This window comes from Pholcus phalangioides, unplaced genomic scaffold (assembly GCF_987345545.1).
Source record: "Pholcus phalangioides strain wild (caught in Gottingen) unplaced genomic scaffold, Ppha-v1.0 ptg000003l_1, whole genome shotgun sequence".
Classification (NCBI taxonomy): domain Eukaryota; kingdom Metazoa; phylum Arthropoda; class Arachnida; order Araneae; family Pholcidae; genus Pholcus; species Pholcus phalangioides.
Window position 1 is genome coordinate 56,108,501 of NW_028301596.1, and position 26,024 is coordinate 56,134,524.

The 26,024-nt window shown below is 36.1% G+C and overlaps 1 protein-coding gene across 1 annotated transcript; it reads left to right on the forward strand.

The window, feature by feature from the left end:
* Positions 1 to 2,797: 2,797 nt before the first annotated feature.
* Positions 2,798 to 25,006, forward strand: LOC149088925 (uncharacterized). Its single transcript, XM_089253198.1, has 6 exons — positions 2,798 to 2,955; positions 14,257 to 14,315; positions 18,537 to 18,626; positions 22,738 to 22,764; positions 23,029 to 23,058; positions 24,854 to 25,006. Exons 1-6 carry the CDS (start codon positions 2,838 to 2,840, stop codon positions 24,902 to 24,904), a joined length of 375 nt encoding a protein of 124 aa, XP_089109324.1. The 5' UTR covers positions 2,798 to 2,837; the 3' UTR covers positions 24,905 to 25,006.
* Positions 25,007 to 26,024: the final 1,018 nt, after the last annotated feature.

Sequence of the window (26,024 nt, forward strand, 5' to 3'; positions counted from 1 at the left end):
AAATAGCATTCTTCGTAAAACACGTTTAAAGACTTTATTCGCTTATTACTTGTATGTAAAAACGCAACACTAAAGTGAACGTAACTTCGATTCTACGCATCATATAAACAAAAAAAGGCCTGTTTTGGAATCACAACAACCAGGGCTTTTAAAAAAATTAAAAAAATGAAAATCCATATTTTCTTCCAAAATGACGTTTTCAACGTAGTCGGATACCTTAAAAGGAAAACATTAAAAGAAAATCAAACATCGATTTTAATCAAAAGCAAACAAACATTGTTAAAAAGAAGATTGTGTGTACCTAAAAATAATATAAGTAGTTTCAGTAATATAAATATTGAAACGCGAGACGATTTCTATGCATCACCGTGTTTTCTATCACCATTTATTCCTGGTAGTAGTGATTCCCTTCGTAAATATACTTCATTTCAATGGTCTCTAGCTCGCCTTAAATATTCCACTTTGGACAACCTTGTATATGTTCTGGTGAAGTTATCAAAAGTTATTCATCATTCGAGATGAACATTAAAAAGAAGAACTCAAGTGACTTTCTGATATGAATTGAACAGAGACAGAAAAAAGATAGAAATAGAAATAAATATCTGAGAAAAGATATAAACTTACAGAAATCATTTCGATGGTAATGACGTCGTATGTGATGTGATAAATTCAACATAAATAGGATATTTCTACAGCAGCGGCTCCCAAACTTATTGAAGCGCGACCCTCTTTTGACAAGAATTTTATATTGGCTCCGCAGGTGCTCGCGTCCCACAGTTCGGGAACAAGTGCTCTGAAGATTTGCGTTGTTCGGATACTGCAATATATTATCAATATATACACTTTAATAAGTCATTTCAACCCTTTCTTTGTTCATGTTTCTCTCGGAAAGAACATAATTTTCTTATATTTTTCAAGTGAAGACATATTGTATGTTCAGCTCGTTTCGTCATTAATGCTTCTAAGGCCGGTATTACACTGTAAAAGATTGATAAAATCCCTTTTATAAAACTTGAAAAATCCCATTAAGGTTATTGGTTACATTCTATAAAATGCAATCGGTGACTTTATTGGCTGCATTTTTCACGTTTTATAAAAGGACTTTTACCCAAACTTTTATAGTGTAATACCGGCATAAGCGTAAGATTTTTGTTTGTGAGCTGTTTATGAATTATTTCTATAATTACGAACAGAATGGTTCAAAAGTACACCTGCCTCCTGTTTCTTTACAAGCAAAACCAAGAACGATTCTTAAATCCTTGCGTTTTGGAGGGGGAATACAGTTGTCTCTCACTCATGTGTCGCTGCAAAAGAAAATGGAAAGAAAACGCATAAGTGAGAGAGGCGTATTAGTGAATATCATTATTATTCTATATCTTTAGCCTGGAGTGAAGGAAATCGTGGGGGAAGGGATGTATAAGTGAGAGATCACTGTGTCATGTATGGAGGAGACATATTGCTATACATTCTGCATTAAACAATGATAAAAAAGTAACTTTGCAAACAATAAATGACATTTTCAAGCTATTCAAATCTACGTCCATCATATAATTACAGTGTTTTCCTTTAAGTGCAACATCCCATATTTTTTAAATATTGACAGTAATTTTTTTTGTCATGTAATACCATTCAGATCACCTCATTTGCTTAATATAACCCCTCAAAAATTTCTGGATATTTTAATGCTTGCCACTTAAAGGCTTGATAATATGAATAATAATAGCAGTTACAACAGTGCCCGTAGAATAACGCAAGTATTTTTGGTTTATTTTATATTAGCAAATAATTAATTAATTATTAATGGTCAATATCGATATCAATACCGACTTATATATTCTCAAATTATTATTTCTAAATTCATATTATAGCCGTAAATTTTCGGTGGTGGATATACTGTACTTCACACGGCGTAGTGCTTTCCAATTAACGCATACTGTAACACTCGACGCAGTGGGATATCAATATCGTTTTGATTTCTTCTTTGTTGTGAATCACACCCCATAGAACTCCGGAATCCACAGACTGCTTCTCTCAGAAAGCACTGCGCTATATTTAGTACGTATAAACCCTATCAACATAACGTATTCAGGGCTCCTTTTCATCGCATCCCATCCTGCCACAAACACTACCGAGGTCACGTCGACTGACATTATCCTAATTTAATCGTGCTTTGATATATTTACGCATACGTTTCAAACGTTCACAATAACCGTTTAAAATACACCATTGCTAAATACCTTTAATTTCTTATTGAAAGTGAAATTAACTGACAACAAAGAACTAAATATAATAGACATTTTTTGTTCTTTGCACGACGTGGTGGTAAAAAACACAGAATTTCCTTATCCGTTTCCGTTTAGTATTGTCATGACAGTATATAAGTGACAGTAACTACATTAAAATGTAATATAAAAACAAAATGGTTTCTCTGACGGTTTTGTGAAGGACACACAAGTGAAGACACGCGTGATTTTCGGTGGATGTATTGTCCGTCGTGTCACAAAATTGAATGGTCGTTGTGAAATGCTGGCATTTATACGGGGATTTTTCTGATTGATAATAAGGAATATACATTCATGTGTGTTTTAAAATTATTGTTAACTCTTTTGTTATCAAACAAAGAACTGTGAAAATGGAAGATAATTATTAGTTCATGACTCACGAAAAGGGATTCATTCGATAATGGTCGAAAGTCTATTTGACGTGTAGTTGGAAAAACGATTCTTTTCACTCTTTCCTCGTTTAAAAAATCTGCAAAAATATATATAAATACCACAGTCTACACACGTAGGACATGCATATTCGGGAATTTATTGTCACCTGAATCGTGTCCCATCATGAGTCCTTTGGTGCTGTTCCTGTCGCTGTTTGCGTCTCTTGCAGGTTTTTCATGGTGCCTTGATCAGGCTGAAGCAGAGGAGAAACTTAAGAATATCTTCACGCAGAGTCTTTGCGGTGAGAATGAGAATTATTCGGTTTTCGTTTTCATTTATTCGGTAATATTATGAAAAATTTATATAATTGCTTTATTATTTCCATCACGTTTTGTATAATAGATATTATACATGGGTTTTTGCCGAATCGCTCTACTAAAACAAATCTTGTTCATCTCACTCACGATCTTGCTGAGTCAATCGACGCCAACAAGTAGACAGATGTAATTTACACGGATTTCACTAAGGCTTTCGACAAAATAAATCACCAGACACTACTTTACAAACTCCGTTCTTTCAATGTGTCCGAGAATTCTATCATGTGGTTCACCAGCTACTTAAATTTGAAAACATCCCAAGTTGTATTTCATAATGCAATTTCAACAAAGTATGTCAATGGATCAGGTGTTCCCCAGGGTTCGAATCTTGGACCATTGCTGTTCTTAATATTCGTGAATGACCTTCCTCGGTGCTTCAGTGCATCAAAGTGTCTGACGTATGCTGATGACGTGAAAATTTATCGCGAAGTTGGGAGTCTGGAAGATTGCATGGCTCTACAAAGAGACCTACAGTCTCTCCATGATTGGTGTGGGGCTAATTTCTTCCAGCTCAATGTTTGTAAATGTCACGTCATCAGCTATACAAGAAAATTGTCATCGACCGAATTCGACTACACCATTGATGCTGTCTCGATCAGTCGTGTTTCCGTAATCAAAGACCTTGGTGTTTTCTTTGACTCCAAGCTTGCATTTACCGATCACATATATGATCTCAATAATAAATGCTTAAAACTGCTTTTTTAAAAATCGCGACACTTTTCAGGACTTATGTGCTCCCGAAACTAGAGTACTGCACTATTATATGGAGTCCTCACAACAATCTAGACTCACTGATTCTAGAAAGAGTCCAGAACAGATTTCTACGTTACATGTTTTACAGGCAATTTCACGTCTACATCAATGATGTAAGTACAACTGAACTGCGGCGTTTTTCCCATTTCCAATCATTGGAATGCCGAAGAAGAAGAAGTTCCCTTCGCTTTTGTATAAAATTGTCAATAATATAATTGATGACTGCTACCTTCTTCAACTTGTTGATTTTTCTGTGCCAATTGGAAATAGGCCTGTTCGGCGAATTTTTCGTCCCCCTAAACCCCGAACAAATATTTTACGACGGTCCCCTATTTTTGAGATGTGCAATATATATAATCAGTGCGATGTGAAACCCGATATGTTCAATTCAACTATAAGGGAATTTCTTAAAAGTTATATGTGAGTATTGAATATTCATGTTATTATGCTTTTCGTAGTATTTCTAATATTGTTCCACTCGCTTTTGCTTTTTTTTTTTTTTGTTTTCTTGTAGTTTGTTGTATTTGTGTGTTTGTATTTCTCTTCTCTTGTCCATCTCTGTAATTGGGCAATCCTTGCCTTTTGAGACGTGAATAAATAAATAAATAAATTATTATAAAGACGGCTGGTGATACTAAATCCGTTCGAGGGATTATTTGCACTAATGAGATGTGGCAAAATTGAACAAAGCAATCTATAAGAAAGCAATAACGTTCCTATATATATATATTCGTTACAAAAAGTCACCATAATTATTCAGAAAGGCGTGGAACCTTTGGATGGGAAAGCGTACACCGTCCACGAATACAGATTATTGTCGGTTAGTTACGAGATAACACGTTCGGCTTATTGCGTGTAAAGCGATACAGCGGTGTTAGCCGAAAAGTATAATCTTGAAGAGTAATTTCACTCCGGTCCAAAATTTTAAGGGATATTTTTGTGAAAAGAGGAATATTTTTCTTTATTAGTGAGAAATAACTCTACATAAAAAAAAACAAAAAAAAACTGAAATTTCAAAGAGTATTTTCACTCCTCAAAGAAATTTGGAGGAGTAACCCTGAATTTTGATGCGTATTGGCGAACACTGGCTGGAAGTAGCATGCACACATACGTATTCATGTACTTACACTTGAAAATAATAGTACCGGAATCATCACGTAGGCCAGGCATCTTCATCCCGTTGCTCGCGATTACCACGGTGCTCCCTGAAGCACCCAGAATGCTCAACGCTCATGTCCGATTTCGTGCTCGCGAGCACATGATCAACGTTCCAATAAAATACTGTGTGCAAATTGCATACATTCGTATGTCAAACTTGCCATAGGAGCACCCTTTTTTTGATGATGAGTACAGGCAGTGCTCGTGATAAAAAAAAGTTTGAAGACCTCTGGCATAGGCCCGTGTGAACGTGAGGTCACTACGACATGTCTCTGGGAGGGACCAGCGTTAAGATTTCCCTGGTTTTATCGGCAGTAATGATGGATTCTCCTGTATATATTAAAATGTACCCCCCTGTTTCATTTAGTGGATCTATTTGTTCATGCCTGAAATAAGTTCTTTGTGCCCCCAATTTTATGTCCATCCATGATCCCTTACGACCACAAGAGGGACGGGGGTGACATAGAGCTCAAGGTTGAGAACCACTAATCTTTGACGAATTTCTGCCACTATAGATGGTAATCATAAATTTATTATCTTGGTGTTATGGAAATATTACTTCCTCCCTTTATTCAGGGCTATAACTGGCGTAAAAAATTGTAGCATTAAATTGATGTCACACACACAAAAAGACACTAATCACACGGAAGGCATTTGCAGCCAAACTGAAGGTGTTTTGTAACGTTGCTGAATGATTATTTTGTGAAATCTTTGCAGCTAAAATCAAAAATATCTAATATCACCTCCCATGGTGTTCATTTGCGTTCTGCACATCGGTTCAAAATTAAGAATTATACTATTTTTACGAATAATAAGAGATAGTTTTGTTTTCGTGCAATAGGTGACAGCAGCAGTCCTAGTTTTGCGTGATTTCTCGTATTTATTTTAGCAAAGTATAAATATAATAAATCAAGAGATTAATATAGATTTTTTTCTCCGCATACTTTTTTTCACGGTTCGCAAATTATTTCTTCCATTTAAGCCGGTACGCGAAAATGTCCACTTGATTTCAACGGTCTACAGTGAGGAAAAGGTCAAAGAACAAATAGGATGACCATACGTCCCGTATTTCCCGAGACAGTCCTGGTTTTTCTGTTTATCTGGCTGTCCCGTCTTTTTTGGCAAAAATGTCCCGGTTTTTCCCGTATTTTCAACTAATCAAACTTGACTTTTCTTCTTCAAATCAATGACTAAAATTACCTTCCCACCTCAGAGAGAAATCGCATTACAATAATTACGACTACAAATAAGAATATGTATTTCAGGTTTGTAACTTTTTTTAATTCATCGCAATTTATAGTGCCACTTCATTAACATGGATTGGCGACTTTTCTGCGATTTTGGCATGAGTTAGCAAGCTTGCTCACTTTTGGTATCATTTTTTGCGATGATTGGCAATTTCCCGTATTTCGAAACCCAATACGTATTTTTCTCGTGCAAATATGGTCAGCCTAAGAACAATGAACTAAACCGTACGAAATAGGTTTTCAGTTCCAATCGGTTATTTCTATCTATTGCCTTACAATTCAGCACTATAATGCCCTTTCAATTTTTTCCCTAATATCCTGGTGTTTTCAGCGAAGTTGCGTTATCTCCCGGCTCCTCAGTCACATTATCTGGCCACCCTATGTCTTGTGCCAGCTCAAGTCTAGTCCCGTACCGTAGATTGACAATTCTTATATGAGCGAGCTGAATTGTAATTTCATGCATTTTTTTCCAACTTCAATAATAAAATTATAATTAGTGGTTTAACTGATTTTAGACTTTTGAATGGTGACCACATTCGTTTCGAATCACACATTTTTCTTTCAAAATTTCGATTGAAAAAATATATATACTGCACAATTTTCGGTATTTTTTTATGCAAATGAATCAATTCGTTTTTTCAAATTTTTTCGAGGAAGTAGATTTAGTGATGATATTTTTCGGACATATGAAATACTAATTATCAATATAATCGATTTTTCGTGTCATAGATGACCGGACATGTATTTTTTTCGGAGATTCGTCTAGCCCTAATTAATACAATAGTTTGTTGATGGCTGAACTGGAGACTTCTGTAGTCTTTAAAGACTACACATGCATGTTTATGCATCATATGAAAGATCTGCGGGCTTCCTGCAACTTGGTGGATTGCCAGTTTCCCTGTAAACAAAACAGGGAGAAATCCTTTAGTTCATAAAACACTATTTCGTGCCGAAATTTATCCAATTTTTTCAAAGGTTACAGAGACTAAATACGCCCAGACTAAGAAAGAAATCTGAATACTCACGAGAGTACCATTACTTAGAGGTCATTCAAGTATTACGTCATCGTCGATGGGGGGGGGGGAGGGGGTTTCCGGTTTGCTGACTTTTGATGACGAGGGGGGGGGTTTGGATAATGCTCACGTCATCAACCACCCTTTATGAAAATATGGGTTCGGATTCAGAGGGGCAGAGCTGATGACGAAATTTTGCTGACAAGGGGGGGGGGGGGGGTCAAAAATGGCAAAAAATTTGCTTACGTAATACTTGAACGACCCCTTAGTGCACAATATCGATTTCACCGTCGTATTTTGGCCACAAGACCAGAACTAGTTACCATGTTGGCATTCCTAATTCCGTGGTGCTTCAGTGCCGTCCTACGCATTGATATAAAGTTTATTTTAAAACCATCGGCTTTAGAAAGTCTGGTTTATTTGATACAGAAACTCATTTGGAGTTGAAGATAAATTTCTTTACGTGTAGGTACTACTAATGAGTATATCTAATTACCGTGAAATAGGATTACAAAGACTTCCCCATCGGTTTTATCGAGTCTATCGCTCATATAGGTCATGAGGAATCCCGTATATGCCATATCATTCGAGCTGGTGTTTGATCATCAAACACTAATCACTTGCTTGGTTGGTCTGCTTAATTAATTAGAGTCATCGCAAATTAGGGAATCGATTCTAAAATTCAAAGACTCTGTTAGAGGTCTTTTAAGTTTGTGCTCCTGAGCGAGGTGAATAAACACATGAGAACCTACTTAACTGTAAAACATCAAATATAATTTCCCGAATAAATATTTTTCCATCTATTCTACTGCAACTAATTAATTAATTAGTCAGAATTTAAGCTGATATAAAATGCCGAGATGATTAATATTGACGAAAGCGTAGATGTCGAAAATAAATTATGATATCAATTCTGTGCAAATATTTAGTTTGGATATTGTGTTTGAGAAATTTTAGATTATAATAGGTATTGTAAGTACGTAGAAAAACTCAATTGAGATTATTGAAATATTAATTAAGTTTTAGAAGATGTTACAGAAATCAGAAATAATAATTAAACAATACACTTTTGAACAAAGTATTTTCATATTTGGCGAAATATATGAAAAAAATTAATTAAAACCATATTTCAGGGAAAATTATCTGAATTAAAAAAATGCTAAAGAACATAATGATTATACAATAAAACCTCGATAAGTCGTCACCTTAAGTTATCGAAAAATTATGACGGCTTAAGCGGAGTTGCGCCAGTTTTAATGTGCAATGTTATGAAAATCGTATAAATTTAAAGTAATATGACATTTATTAACGTATGAATCAAAATAACAATATTAATAAAATTTATAGATTGCGAAAGAAAAAATAAAAACAATTTTTTTTACCTTTTTTATCTCTTATTACTTAAATTATTGTGGTGAAATGTACTGTACACTTTGATTTATACTAGCAATTTTTAATTCAGACTAACAGAGCAACTGTTTGAATAAGCAGCTTTTCTTCATAATAGAACTCTCTATTGCACATTAATTTTACATATACATCAAATTTAATTTTAGTGTTTGAATTCTTCATCAGTAGTTCATGATGTAATTACAAAGTGATCTCGAATACTTTTGACTTGGTGGAAGGGCCCTGGGCAGGGAAAAGTAAACAGAAGACCTCAACACTTGGGAAAGAATGTCTAATTTTTTTCAACAAAAATATTTTGTTTAAATTTCAAGTCCTAAATTAGGAGAGCCCCATGCTTGCTATGATTATTTATTATCCGTGCTCGTTGCACTTTGACTTGATTAATTTGATTCTTCGATTTACATAATTTTTGATGTCCTTGCACTATATGTAATATTTGATATATCAATAAATTTTGGTTTTGCCGGAGATGCCCTACCCCCTTTCCTGGGCGGGAGGCGAAGTGCTTACGTTGCTTCTTGCGACAGAGCTTGGGTGTCTCGCGGCTTGTCCAGTTTCTCCAATGGAGCCCAGGCAGAAATGAGATCTAGCTGGAATAGTCCCTAACGTTTCAAAAACCTTAGTTGAAAAATGAACTTCCCCTTAAACTGTTCCGTTTGGGTATATAGAATTTTATGGTAACTTTTAAGCATATATGGCGATGCTGTTAACAAGCTCTTTTTTTAATGGGAGCCATAAAAATAGCCTTTTCCTCTTTCCTCAAACTTTTTCATAGTGACGACTTAACCGAAATTAGCGACGAGTAAATGAGGGTTTAATAACATTGTGGTCTATGAGAGTTAGAAGGGTCTGAAGAAAAATGACGACTTCACCGGAATGACGACTTATCAGGGTGACGACTTAACGAGGTTTTACTGTATTTTGATAATTATATCTAAATCTCATTTGCGGAGAAAAATCAGAATAATTTATTAAGATTATTTGTATTGAAATTGATTCACAGAATAACATTAACTTTTTTTAGGTGGCATTATTTTCATCAGAGTTCGTCAAAAAATCCGGTTTTTCTTTAAAAAACCCGGTTTTTTGGTTTAAATATAACATTAACATTAAAAACAATAAAATTTCTAAAAAATAATTCAAACTTGTAATAATTAGTTAAAATTAAATGGTTATTAGTGTAATTAAATCTATTCCCATATTAATTAATCTAAAAATATTTCTTACATTTTAACAAAAATCGTCTTTTGAAATTTAGTTATTTTTTTGCTTAACTCAATGAATTACTTTGTGTTTGAAAATTCTTAATGTTATTAACCATATAATAATATATATACATATATAAAGGTTTTTTTCTCCAGTCACTTTCAGTATATATAGGAAGGTATTTTGCAAAAACTGCTATAAAAATTAGGTGAATATAATGCATTTAATGAAGCATAAATAGTGCAGATTAATTAGCGATTTACGGTATACAGGATAGTTATTACTAAAGTTCTGATTTCAAAACACTAAGAAAAGAACTGTAGTCAGAATGACTTGAAAATTTACATGAATATTCCTAAAGGAAAATGGAATTTTATACTGCACTGTACTCATCCAACTCGTGAGAAATTTGCTCGCAAAATGCAAACGATAGCCAGTCAGGGCACAATAATAACTTAATTACAATCGCACGATTTCATAATTCATGGAAACATCACAAAAATGAAATAATTGAACAAATAACTAGAACTTGAAGAAATGTTAAATATGTTGTCCACCGTGTGTTCTGGCTATGAGGTGAAAGCACAATGTGTATGCTATCACCATGATGTGGATGTGCTTGCAATTCACCAAAGTTTGCAATCCGACCACTGTTCATAGCATTTTGAGGTATTCCCCCGCAGCCAGAAGTTGCAAGGGTTAAGGTCAGGTGAACTGATGGCCAGGTGTCATGTCATCTTGTTATTGTGAAAATGGTTCTTCAGCAGCTGCTGGTACCACCACCTTATACCACCTTATATATCATTTAAAGGTATACCATCAGAATGTCCCCAAGAATATAAAATGTGGTAAGAATGGAAAATTTCGGCTAATAATGAACCAATATATGATATTTTTCAAGGAAAAAAATTATATTTAAATAGGCCTACTTCGATTTGATTTTTAAAAAGAACCAAAAACTGTTTTTTTTTAAAAAAAACTACTTGCTTTAAACCAAACAACCCTGATTTTCATCACGTTTCTCTTTGTACGTGCGAAAATACCAGGCGTTGCCCAAAGAGAATGATAATTCTTCAAAGGATTATTGGTATAAATTTATGGGCTTGGGTTTCAGACCAGTAAAAAAAATGGTCATATAACCTTGACGAAATTCTGAGAGAGTAGAGCTTTAACAAGTTTTTAGTGACTTTTTTGCTGGATCATATCTTTAGCAAACGCCTGTATTCAGGTATTAGTATTAGTTGGCATTGTTATCTTGACATATTTGCACATCTACTGCACATCAGCGTTACACTAGAACAAACCATGACCCTCGTGGGCCTTCTAATCTCAGTTTTAGAGTATGTCATACTTGTTACAAATTTGTGCGATAATACTTCTAAAAAGTATCTCTGAGTTTAACACATAATTCAAAGATATCTTCCTATAATCAGGGCTTAGATATCCCATACATTTTACACAAGGCAATATTAATAAACAAATTTTACTTTTCTGATATGGCCATATCTGGAAACATTTCTTTTTCTGCATCCAATCAGTCCCCACAGAAAAGACTCCATGTTGCCTGAGTGAAATATATATATTCATCGAAATATTCACGTTTGAATCTTACGATTCTCTCCACTTTGTGTACATATATTTCGGTGGAAGATTTTTTACTTTATTGGACCAGCTATGGAGTGAATGAAGTTGAATACGCAGGCTGTCCTGAATTGTTTGCACAGCGATCACTTTAGAAACATACTTTCATTACAAAAAGTTTGCGAATGACGTGCAGTTACTCAAAATATCACAATTTGTTTCAGAGGTCATACACATGAAAAAAATAGAGAAATTAACTTTCTATACAGTTCCCGTGTGCTAAAACTTCCAGTTATTGAAATGTAGATCACACTCTGAAAAGTCATTTGTAAAAAAAAATTATATTTTTAGTGCAAATATTTATCGAGATATCAAAATATATGCGACTTATCATCATGTTAACATGTTTTCATTGGCTCAGAAGTTGCCATTTTTAGAGACTGTGCACAAATATAACTAACTCATCTATTTAATTTTCTTGTGTGTGTGTGTGTGTGTGTTCGCAATAAATAAAAATTGCATTTTTTGACAATTATTTTGACAATTACAAAATAAATTTTCACTACTTTGAATTTAATTTACGTTTCGCCATTTGTAAACCACACCCTCAATCATTGGCGACAAATGCTGAAAACTTCAAAGTCAAATATCTCCGTTAATATTGCATTCGAAATTATGCACTTTTTTTTGTAAATGACGTCTCAGAACCTCATTCACATTTCAATAACTTAAAGTTTTAGCACGCAGGATCTGTATGAAAAGTTAATTTTTCTATTTTTTATGCATACAACCTCTTGGGAAAAAAAGTAACCGCACTACATTTGAAAACTTCTTGTAATTCAAAGTGTATTTCTTATGTCAACGGTTGCAGAGCATAGGCGGAATTGACTTCGTCTGGGGGGGGGGCACGATGATGATGGTAATGTAAATTCATATGTGCATATATACATTAGATCAGTCAACTTCACCTTTGACGCGGGAGGAACAATGCCCCCCCCCCATATCTCCGCCCATGGTGCAGAGATATTCGCAGTGCAAACAATTTGGGACAGCTTGTATAGATCCCGCATTTTCTGAGAACCCCTCTGTATGACCAGGCCTCCACACGGGTTGTCGAGTTCATCTGTGACGTCATGAGAGTAGTCTGATAAGACTACCTAGCAAGTTTGCTACATTTTTAACCACGGCATCCTATCTTGTTTCTTCTTATGTTGGCGTAGAATCTTCCTGGTCGGCTCACAAATACCGCATGGTGATTGGATGTGGGACATAGAAATCGCCAACTCTGTGCCCGATCGTTTCTCTCCCACACAACGATGATACTAGCATGTGCAGCCGATTCAATTTTTTTTCGCTCTGAATATTCTGAGTGAGGATGGACTACTTGTGCGTTACGTTACGAGCAGCGTGCGGAGGCCTTGCTGGTGTAACACATTAAATATTTCTATGAACAATATCTTGGCGGATATTAGAAACATTAAACCTTTTTCCACTCAACTTACTAAACGCAGGACTGTAAGACGACAGGTTGAGGGTGGGGGCGTTCCGTTTCCGAGCGGTGGCGAATTGATATACACTTAATATTGGAGAGATTCCCCCAATAATCAAAATGCACAACAACACGGAACCTAAAGAAAACGACTATTTTACTTCATACTCTTAAAAACACAACCTCCATGACGGAAGCCACATTCCAACTTTCGCTCTCTTCTCACCCGTGTGAAAAACAGTTTCTTGATCTCTTCCTTTCGCAACGCATAAGCAAAACAAAGCACGCCATGTTACAGAGAGTAAGTAAAAATGTCCATACTGGAATAAAATAGTTAAATTTGTTACAGGACAAAATTTTTCTAGACAGACGTTCTGGGTAAGAGAAAAAAAAATGAACGCACGATTTAATGCAAATGCAGCACAATAGCAAAGTAAATGATCCATTTCATGATCTATATACCAGGGGCGAACATCCTTTTCAATCCGCGAGCCAGATATGCGGTATCTGGGGCTCGCGGGGGCAAGAAACCTATATACAGTATAATGGGTGACCATATGACCCGTATTTCACATATCATTCTCGCCGTCAGACTTTTTTTTCATAAAATTCCTCGTTTTTTACCTAATTTTCAACGAAGCTCACTTCAGTTTTTGAAATCAAGTGTTGAGATTAATCGAATGACTTTCTAATAAATGCTTTTGACAATATTTTTCGCTGTAATTTTTAACTTTACTTGCCTATAATAATTTATTGGCTGTGATTGGCAACTTCACATGCATTTGACTGAAATCGTCAACTTTACTTGCCTAAGGTAATTTTTGGCTGTAACTTTGCTTGACTTTGAGAATTTTGGTTGGTTGTAATTAACAACCTGGTTTGCGTAGGACTATTTTTTTGGCTGTAATTGGCAACGTTACATGCATTTCACAGTTTATTTTGTGATAATTGGTAATATCCCGCATTGATCCCGATTTCCTGTATTATGAAGGAAATGTGGTTATCATATGCTTTTATCGTGGTATTTGTATTGATACTTTTCTAACGGGACACCTTTCGTGGGCCGGATGGAACCTCTTAACAGGCCTATGGTTGTACACCCGTGATGTATGCCGCTATTTGAATATATTTATTAATGTTCTCCACGGTTTAAGAAATTATAGTGGCTGTACTTTGCATCCTTACCCAATATATGTATTTTAACTATAGAGAGATCCTGACACATAAATGTGAAGAATATATTATTTTGTTGTGTATCACATATAATGAATTCCATATAAACTATGCCCACTATTAGGCTTGCATATGTTTGGAACATATGATCGTGTATTTGTCGATGATAATTACCGATTCTATCTCTTATTCCAGGTGATGACGAAGTTACCAAGAATACCGTCTTGGTCTGTATGGATTCGATGCCAGATGAGGTAATTATTATTTCTACTCACCAACAGTATGAAGAAATAAGTTTTAACCTATCTTATCGGAAGAAATATAATGGTACAATATTAGAATATATGACAGCTTTGTGTAGTTTAATTCACTACACAATATGTCTTCGCGTTCATGTAATGACTCTGGCGAGACGAAACCGAATAAACCACCTTCTGAAGCTCAGTCCACACAAAAAGTGATCAGGACTTTTAATCGTCACTCGTTTGACCTTCGCGTTTTCATTCACCAGCCTGCAAGGCTACCGCAACGTCACAGCTCTTCGCTGTACTCTCTTTGATGATAATTGAGCCGCGGTCGCCCATTTGAAGCAACAAAATACTCGAGCGGCAACAGCGGACATTGAGCCCGATGAGACAAAGGGTGACTGACGTCATCCACTGAAAGTTCCCAACTTCGAGGCGAAAATGCGATCTCCCCATTAAAAAGTCTCGCCACAGAGAGCAACAGGCCTACAAAGATAATTCATTCAATCATTACACTTCACTCATAGTTAGAAAAACTGGTGGCAGATGGCACCACTACACATAAAAAGCATTACAATGAAACAAATTTCACGCCAGGTTTCACTACACGTACACGCACATTCCAACATGTACCAATTCGTTAGAGGTTCCGCAGAGGAATATGGATGAGATGCATGTCTGATTTAGTAGTAGTCATCCACTGAAAGCGACTTCTACACGCTACTGTACTCCATGCAGACGAGTGTGGTTGTCAAATAATTTTGGGGAAATATTGAAAAAAAACTAACATTTCTGAGAAAATTTATAATTTAATCAATAAATATAATTATTTTTAATAAATAAATAAATTTATTTATTAAAATCCACACTCAATGAGACATCTGACACAAACTCGGAGAAGCCATTCTTGTTGTAGATAAACGGCTAATTATATTCAATCGATTGCTACTTGCCATCACAATCCATGACCGGCAATTATCAAATTTATAACATCCACGTTCACGTGGGAAAGAAGATAGAGAGAGAACGAGGAGAGGATGAAAAAAATGGAGCGAAGTGCACGAAGTAAAGTAAACAACCGTTCTGAGCCTGCGCAGATATGGCATGACCCGTGTGATCGCACAGGAATCGGAACTTTTCCCATCCGCTGTTGTAGCCGGAAATCACTAGATGAAGATAACTGTTAATAGACGAAGCTCTCGTACTTTCTACGCAATGGGATCAGTCTTGAGAATACAGGCAACTGCGCGCGACTTGTTTATCGCTTCAAGTCGCTGCCAATGGACGACCGGCTTTGGATTCTAGAACCACGCATAAATCAGTGACGCGGAATGAAACATGTATCAAATGGGAAATACAAAATGAGAAATTAACTCTCAAGCATAAAGAGGATTTCGATTGAAAACGTGTGTTTATCCTATTCACACAAAAAAATCTTAGGCTTATTTTCTTATCTCAAACCGTCGCACACACTTGGCAACAAGTGAAAGAATTGTTTTTTCCTCTATAAAACTTCAGACGTAATATTACGTCAGAAGCATTGCACGAGTTATTTATTAAACAGTATGTCTTTACGTTCATAAAGTGACTCTGGGGAGACAAAACCCCTAACAACCGACCTGTTGAAGGTCGGTCCACACAGACAGTGATAAGGACTTTTTCTCGTCACTCGTTTTACCTTTGCGTTTTCCATCACTAGCTTGCGAGGCTACCGTAATCTCACATCATTGCGTGTGACACTCTCTCCGATAATACTTACTGGTGGGTCCTCAGGAACCATCGAATCACATCACACACACATAAACACAAAAGTACACGCTAAATATTTTCCCTCAGAAAGCACAGTACGAGAGTTGAACTTTACTTGATGAACTATTTACACTTGTGTATATTTACTAGTATATTCTACATACGTATATACTTTCTTTTCTTCAAACTACTAAATACACTCATGTCCATAAATTAAGGATAATGCCAGCTCCGGCAAATAAAGGTTCAGAAACAAAACAAACGTTACTTATTCATGAAGCCCATTTATTAAACAAAAGATAAAGAACAAAAACGATGGTGTATGTACTATGATACCACTAATAAAAACTATGATTTTTGCTCCCTGGAGCAATTGTAAAAAATATCTCCTTTACAAAAACGTACTATTACATGGTTGGTATGATGGTTAATACATTGTATGTCTCCCATGCGATGAAATACAGTCCGTACAACGCCTAGGCATGCTGAGTATCAAATTATCGATCTGATCTTGGGGAAGATCACTCCACTCAGCAAGCAATGCTCTCCGAAGTTCCGGTACACATGTAGGAGGGGGTTGACGGGCTGCAACTCGTCGGCCAAGCATGTCCCACACATGCTCTATCGGATTCAAGTCAGGTGAGAATGCTGGCCATTGCATACGGGTTATATCCTCAGATTCAAGGCATTCGTTTACGATGTTTGCTCGGTGAGGACGGGCGTTGTCATCCATAAACACAAATTCTGCGCCCATGGCACCCATAAACATGTTGTTCTAGAATGATGTCCCGATAAATTTGGGCTTTCATGGTTCCGGTTTGAACATGCAGATCTGTTCTGGAACCCAGTATAATCCCACCCCAAACGAGCAATGCTGCACCACCGTAACGATGTCGTTCAATGATGTTGTCTTCGTGGTAACGGGTACCTGGCGTTCTCCATATGAAAGTCCGACGTGAATCAGACTGCAAGCTAAACCTGGACTCGTCGGAAAACATCACACAAGCCCACTGTGACGATGTCCACATTGCATGTTCTCTACTCCAGGCTAATCGCTGCCGACAGTGAGTTGCCGTGAGCGGAACACATCTGACAACAGGCCTGCGAGCATATAGACCAATATCTCCCAAACGTCTGTACACGGTTAGCCTTGAAACTGTGGTACCCCTGGCTGCAGATAGCTGACGAGACAGGTCGGATGCTGTGCTCCGTCTGCTTCTTTTGGCAGTTACTGCCAAATACCGGTCTTCATTCGGCGTTGTAATTTGGGGGCGACCTGTACTGAAACGTCTACTGACATTTCCGTTATCTTGGAATCGTTGCCAAAGCCTAGAGATGACACTTTGGGCAATTCCAAGTTCCTCGGATACTTCCATCTGAGTACGCCCACATTCCAGGCGGCCGATAATTCTACCACGTAAAAAATCATCCACATGCTTCCTCTGTGTCATAACTATTCGCTTATGGCACTGAGCACCTTACAGAACTCTTGTCAACAATTTTACTTCTTTGCCACCATTCCTTATATACCCCCCCTCTTACACCCTCGTCATTGTGACGCACTATCGGCCTCATCTGGTGGCTTCCTGAAATTTGCATATCATTCTTGCAGATGTGTGTGATAATTCTACAGGTGAAATTTTTACTTTAGATTTCGATTTCCGTGTGATTCTGAATTCTCCTTAATTTATGGACATGAGTGTATTCAAAACCCTATGTAGTATTCTTAATTACTTTCTCTCTTTGATGCTGCCTCTCTTGGACCGACCTATCGCTTCGCTATATCTCTATTTTCTCTAAGTCTCTCTCTCGGTTTCTATAAGTCTCTCTCTCGGTTTCTATAAGTCTCTCTCTCGGTACTCCATCAGCAACGCTCTCTGGCGGCAGTTTTCGCTGGCGCTAACACACGCCATCCCGTCCACATAACTCGTGACTCGGACCGCTCGAGAACCAGCCCGAATACGTATGGTGTTAATAACGCGCCTTGTTGTCTCAGGAGGTTTCCAAGTCGCGAGCACCGCCTATGCTCATCGTAATCCGTTATATTTTTTGCGTGGCAATTGTGTGGCTATTCGGGTAGTCGTCTGCCTTCGTGGTACCTCTTTTTTAGAAAAATATCATTTTGGATAAAACGAATGTGGTTTTGATATGGTATAAAATTAGGAAAATGAATGTTATTTCATGATTATTTTTCAAAAGAAAATTATTGCCATTTTTATATGGAAAATTATCATATTTTCTGTACTTCTGGTGGACACTGTTAACTGAGTGCTGTTATGTACTTTTTAAAAACATCCTCTACCGACTTTGCTATCGCGATTCGACAGCCCATTCTATAATAAACAATGCTCGTTTAGGAGTGTTATGTCACCTCTTAAAGTTTGTCCATGAATTTAGAATCTCCCTGTATAAACAATAACCTTTTATAATTGCCAATTACAATGATATGTGTAGTTGAATACTAAACATTATTCGTTTCAGACAAAAGCCACAATTATAAGAGTTACAGAAACGCAAGATTACAAGGAAGGAATGCTCAAATTCTGCGATAAGCCCGAATTGCACGAGCAGGTAATTAATTAATTGATACACTCCTTATATTTTCTTCTCAGTATTATATGTAAAGAAGGATCATCAACCTAATATACAATAACGAATATAAAACATTTTTTGAGATTTTCTCACTTTCCCATTTGCATCCAGAAGTGGAGTAATTTGCAAATTTGGGGCCCCTATACCGTCTATAACGGAGTAATCCCCCTACACCATAAGTAAAACCCCCCATTTCTTCATGGATGTGTAGGGATATGGGACAGTTAGTGAATTAATAAGATGAAGAGAACGCAAACTGATTAATACCAGGCAGAAATATCAAGAAATGTAATAACAATGGATTCAGAGTACGAGATAGAACACAATAGTGAAAGCTGTATTAAATTTCTACTTCGATACTCAATGAAGTTCAGTTTCTTTCCATGAAATTTGGAGAAGCGAATTCTATTGAATTCCATTCTCTTCATTTTGAACACCAGGGCAATGTTCAGAAATTGTTGGAAAATTTTTAGAAATTTATGTAATGTTCAGACTTGAAACAAAATACGCCAAAATGTTAACTAAACTTATAACCGAAAAATGGCACCGAGTTGTACTGTCGAGATACAATAAAATAAAAATAATCTCAACACTACTCTCGTCTCTATAATAACTTGATATAAATCCTTCGATATCATTATACAGCTTTTGAGAAGTAGCAATTGAAATTCTTTCGCGCATTGAGATCTTTCTATAATCCGATTATACCTAAAACTATTAGCATTACATACATTGAGATTATTCACCGAATACGACAAAAATACTCGATTGCCTGATAACATGATCGAAAGTAATCTTATATTTATCTCACTAAAGGATGAAATAAGGTATTATTATTGTTATTTTCTCGTATATGAGGAAATTCAGAAAATAATAAGAATAAAATAGTTTTATTCGATAAATTGTAATAACTTTAAAAAACGGGATTATCCAAATAAAACTCTTCCAACTCCGGCGATTGTAAATACTTATTGTTTACAAATGAAGCCAAATTCGGTTCCATATTACTTAAGTGGCCCACGGCAAGTTTTCAGATTATTAGAGGGACAAGATTCACAGATCACTTATCTGTCCAGCGGTGCAGTTCCTCATCGCTTAAGTGGCCCGCGGCACGTTTTTCGATTAATTGAGGGACCAGTGATCTGTATACACAGATCACTCAATCTGTCTGTTCACATTTCTAGATCACTTAAGTGACATACGGCACTAGACCACTCAAACTCAAGCCGACCGCGGCGCATTTTCGGACTAAAGAATGGCTCGTGGTGTGTGTACAGTTTCACTTCATCGTGTACCGTGCCACACTCCCAGATAATTTAAGTCACCCGTGGTACTTTTCCAGATCAACTTAAGTGACGCACTACACAGTTCCAGATCACTCAAGCCAGGCGCAGCACGTTTCCAGACCACTGAAGTGAACTAGGGTGCAGTTCCACTTTATTTACATGGCCAGCTGCACATTCCGAGATAACTTAAGTGATCCGCGACACATTTTCAAACCAATGAAGTGGCGATTTAAAGACTGCGACGATTGTAAAGACTACCTATTGGTTACAAATGACGCCGAATTCGGCTCCATATCACTTAAGTGGCCCGCGGCACGTTTTCAGATCATTTCATGGACTAGTGCCATATTCACAGATCACTTAACTGTCCAGCGGGGTGCAGTTCATCATCGGGAAATGTTAAAGATAGTTAGTTTGCAGTATCACAGTGATTAGGTCAGATTCTTCAGTAGAGGAAAAACTAGATTTTGCATAAATGTTCCCAAGTTGTTGAATTGCGAAAAAATAGGGCTGCTACAAATCGCAGTACACAAAAGTTGATTTAAAAAGAAAAAACAAGTCGCGCGTTTATAACATGGTTAGGTGACCATATTTCATTAAGAAAAATAGGGAAAAATTTAGATATATATTTGAAAGCAAAATATACGACAAATCACACCAATTTTCGCCAAGAACGTTGCCATTATTCAGAGAAATCGCCAACCGTTGCTAAAATTATAGAAAAAAAAAATTACCAATGGATGGGAAATGAGGGGCTTTCAGAAATCGCAGCGAATGGAAATGTGGTTGACGGAGACAGATGCCGAAAATGACAAATATACGAGGTAAAAATTTATAAATTACAACCATAGTAATCATATTAGTAATAGTAATCATATGTGGACTCGACCACCGGCGGTGGTCGCGTGGTTATAGTGACGGACTCGCGATGCGAGGATCCGGGTTCGAACCCCACAGTGGTGGTCGGCTGAAGTTGGTTTTCTGTGGTTCCCAACTTCAAGGCGCAAATGCGAGCCGATCTCCCCGTTAAAAAGTCTCGCCACAGAGAGCAACAGTCCTACAACGATAAATCATTCAATCATAACACTTCACTCATAGTTAGAAAAACTGGTTGGCAGATGGCAGCACTACACATAACAAGAATTACAGAGAAACAAAAAAAAACTTCACGTCAGGTTTCATTACACGTACACGCACATTCCCGCATGTACCGATTCGTTGGGGGTTCCGCGGGGGGGGGGGTGTGGGCAGGGTGCATGTGTGGTGTAGCAGTAGTAGGTAGGCCTCCAAGAAATGGCTCAGGGATCCATGATGTTCTTAAGTCAGCCACCTCGTTGGGCAATTTGCCTGTTGTGGCGTTGTATTTGTATTGAATAGTAATCATATTAGTAATAGTAATCATATTAGTAATAGTAATCATAGTATATTATCAGTCATGAAACTTGTTTCATTAAATAGTAATAAAGTAAAGATTTTAGATTTTCAACAGGACAAATTTTATAAAGAATGTCGGAAAGACCAAGATTCCGTAAAATAGTGGACACGTGATCACGCTAATCAATGGTCCGTCTAATTGTTCTCAGAGATTTCACTGGTCCTTGGGTGTAGAAAGGTTCAGAAACACCACTTTATACTACGTAAAAATACCCGAAATGAATGGTAAACCACTCTCAGAAATCTTGTTCAACATAGCATGTATACAGCACAAACATGCATGGAAAACATTACTTATTAAATACACGAAATAATTATTTCCACGCGCCTTTGCATTCATTAATTGATTGATTATTTTCCTATGAGAAAATCTCCAGAAAAATCTCACGTTTATGAAGAGCATATCAGCTTATAATAAATATTAATTAATTAATACATAAGTATGTTCAGCACTTGATGAACCTTATAAGCGTTGAGAAAATTGCAGAGGAAATTCAATTATCTTGATTATTATCAAATTTTCTTAAGAGGTTTTCGTTATAAATACTCATTTATTTGCATTAGACTTAATTGAGTTTTGCGATATAAGCTGAAAAACCGTATCTAAATAAGCACTTGTGTTCAGAAAAACATTTTCAACAACATGATAAAATAGTTCAGAAGTAATTGAGTAAATAAATGTGCGTGTGTGTGAATGAGTGTCGATTCAATTGGATAATTATAATTCCCCGAATTTCTTCGGATTGCATTGAAATCGTTTCTATCTTAAATGGATGATTTGTGTTCGTTCGCTTGTATCTGAGGTTTGCAGCATAAAATAAAACTGTGAAAATATTTGTATTTTTTGAATATCTCCGTCTCTTTCTCTCTCTCTTTTCAGATTCGAGAATTCATTTTTTTTTTAATTTCCAAAATGTTTTTGCATTTTTGGTTCTCAAAAAATTTAAAACATAAATGACAACAAATCTTTATTTTTTTCGTCAAAATTTCCATTCATTTTTTGAGAAGAAAGTGTTCACTTCATTAAAAAAATTTTCAGCCAAGGTGATACAGGGTATATTCATCTTCACCTGCAATTCTTTGGAGAATTTCATTGCTAAGTTTTATATAATAAATCACTGTTTTCCCGGAGGCACTTTCTCGTGGAAGCCATCTTATAAACCCCCGAAAGTGCTGCCCTCTGACGCGATAGCCCCCATAGTTCACAATCACCATATTTCTGACTTAAAACTTAACTGCCTGAGGTGAAAAGAAGAAAATTCTATAGTGAGAAGAAACAATCCACAAATTTGTGTGGCACCAGGTTCTGAAAGTGTTATAATAATTTACACATTCGGTTTGCCTATATGAATTATTTTATCTTCTTTCAGGTTGATGCAGAGACAGACCCATCAGAGGTGAATATTATTTTCATTTTATATACAGGTTATGTCCCATAAAGAGAAATAATGTCCATTTATAAACTCTGAGCAATAAGACTCTTCGTCCCTAGTAAATATTAGTGTAAAAAAAAAAAAAACATATTTTTTTACTACTCATAGTTTTTGAGTGTAAATATTTCAAAAAAAATTTCTAACAACACATTTGTTTGGCAGAATCGAGCGCGTAATTTCGAACTATATCTGAGAATGAGTTATTGATATGCATTTTCATTGTTTCAGTGGACTGAAGAGATTCAGTTGAAGATAAACGTGAGTATACTTTATATAAATGTACTTTTTATTTAATTACTTGACAATAATACTACAAGTACAATCTGATAAAAAAACGGAAAATGATGGTACAAAAAGACAAAAACAGAAACAAAAAACACATATAAATACATAGGTTAGGAACATTCACTCTGTGACCCCAAGTGCATAAGGTGTCCTTCCAGTAGGCCTACAAAAATAATCTATTGTCTGTTGGCACATCGCAACCGTCATTCATTTTTATGTTATTTTTAAAATAACCTTCTATCTTTTAATGTAAAGTAGCACAAATTTAATATTAAGTTATGTGTACCTCCACTTTCCATCTTATTTGTGTAATCGGTATTGCATACTGTTACTGTTATCCATCACTTGTTAAGCATTTTGTTACTGTTCTGTTATAAATTATCTGTATTTATTGCATGATTTCTCTTCATAGTTTATATATTTTGCAAATGAGTAAATATTGAAATTTGCGCTCATATTCGCACGGTTCATTGCATGAAAAAGATTTAGTATTTTAGGGGAAATGTAACAGAAACTCTTTTTAATGTTTTATTGTAGTAATGTTTTATTGACTCGTGGCACTTGATAAATATTCCTATATCGAGTAGATGTTCTATTGTTTTTCGTGTGGTTAGCCTTATATTATTTACTGTTACGAATTTTATAATTATGTATATATATAGATTTGATTTATGTTTAGTGTGTAATATTCTGCTGTATTGTTGTTAGAGTTAGTACTTGTTATTAGTGATCTAATTTTATTGTAAGTGCTATTTAGTCATTGTATATTTGTATCATATTCCCCACCCCAGGCAAAAATTCCATATACCATTATTGAATAAATCCATGCGTAAAAGATATCCTTTAGAAAGCTTTTATTAATCTTGTGTTCCGGATAATTTTTCACAAGACTTCGAGATTTTTGCAAAACAAGAAGCGATTCGACGGACAAACACAGATTTATTTACAGAACAGCAATTTGCACGTATTTACAAGCTAGTCAGAGAGAGAGCTAACAACTTTCTCGCAAAGTTCAATCACAACTGACTTTTCATCCAGTCTCTGGAATCTGGCATCCCCTATTCTCATTCTTCCTACTATTTATAGGTCTGTCGAGAAACTTCGAGAAAAGAAACATTCTACAAAATTCTACTTTACAGTTCCCAGGTTGGCGGCGCCACCGTACGGAGGTGCGGAACCACTGCATGGAGGGGCGGGACCTTCTAAAATGTTCCCACCAGCTCTTCGCCAATCGCAGGCATTTCCGCCAAACCGAAACCGGTATCAACCGATTTCGATATTTCTGAGAGCCATCGAACAAATCACGCCATCTATCGTCTATAGATCGTAAAACGTGTATTTGAGTTTATATAGGAGTGTTGCGTTAGATCCTAATTTTTTAAACTAGTTTCTCACACTGCAGATTCCATTTAAGAACATCCTGTATAATAATTCCTAAATAGTTGTAGTTCAATTTCTTGACAATTGCATTGCAAGCTCAATTGGCACAAGCAGTGATTGTGTATCTTTGTGTGTATATATCAGTTTCATCAGTTGTAGTTTAAAGCAAATGTATTTTGTTTTTCGAGTATTCAGTTTTAACCTATTTTTATTTAGCCATATATTTATCTTAAATAGGTCCTCTTCAACTTTTTCTTTTAAACTAGTCATTTCCGAATCTTCAACTATTTTGAGTTTCTTAATGTTATTAAAAGTATACACAGTACGTATACAGTTACAGTAAAAATATAATAAAATAATCGATTAAAAATATTTTTCTACCTTTCAGGACTGCATGAAGCCTATTTACGAGAAGTTCGGATTTTCCATGGAAGCCTGATGGATTCTACCTTTCATTTTGTTGGATACCGTGTAATCTGTTACTCACTCATATGGACAGTGATGTAGAAGAAATAAGGAAAAATAAAATTTGCATAAGAAATCCGAAACGTTTCTTATTTTTCACTAGGGCTGAGAATGAAGTAGAAATTTCAACTGGTTGATTGGCAATTTTTGGCATTTCCATAAAAACGTATAAATGGGTGCTATTAGAACGTATTTTTAATTGAAACAATACATCATTAATGAATAATAGTATATATTTTTCTAATTAGCTAAAATGGTAAATTAAGAATAAAATAGGCAGTTTGCGTTGACTTTAATGTTATCTATAAACAGATAAGATATTGCTTATTAAAGTTGAAATTTCTGCTTCAGGTTTTTAATCACACTCCCCTCAATTGTTTGCAATTTTATAAACGTACGGGGATACTGACGTTTTGATCATTTTTGTCACATCACGGTCATTTTCTACACACGAGGGCTAATTAGACTGGGACCTACAATTTATTGCCGATTCCGAACGGCAGGCTTGTTTTTTATACTCATCAAGAGGTTGGTGCGCTAACCCCTCGATGGTGGCCTCCCTGCGGTAGCAATTTTTTTTCTGCGGTCACGTCGCCATTTCGATTGTACCCCTGTGTCAGGAAAGTTTCCTGACAAGGACGAACCAGGTATCGAACTCGCCACACCTCTAAACGTCCTTTGGTACTTTAAGGCGAGCATCTTATCGACCTGGGCTACCGCGCACGCGGAAGTTTTATAGTAGACATCTTATGTTTTAGTATTTTTTTATACTTCGCAGATGGCAGCAGCTGTTACAGCATGACGCTATTATCATTACTTACTCAAATTAAGAGCTACTCGGAAAACTTGTTAGCTTGCGAAAAGGGCAATAAAAAACCAACCAAGAGATATCTAATACTGTGGTCTTCAATACGTCACTGAAGATCTTTGAATCATTTAAGGTAAAGTCTAATGATGTACTTCAGATTGTCAGTAGATGATAGGAACAGCAAAACGTTTGATTCGAGTAATTTCAGTTACTTCTTTGAATTTGAAAACTCAAATTTTTGTTATACAGAATAAATGTATTCTAGCCATTTTTTTTTTCGAATTTT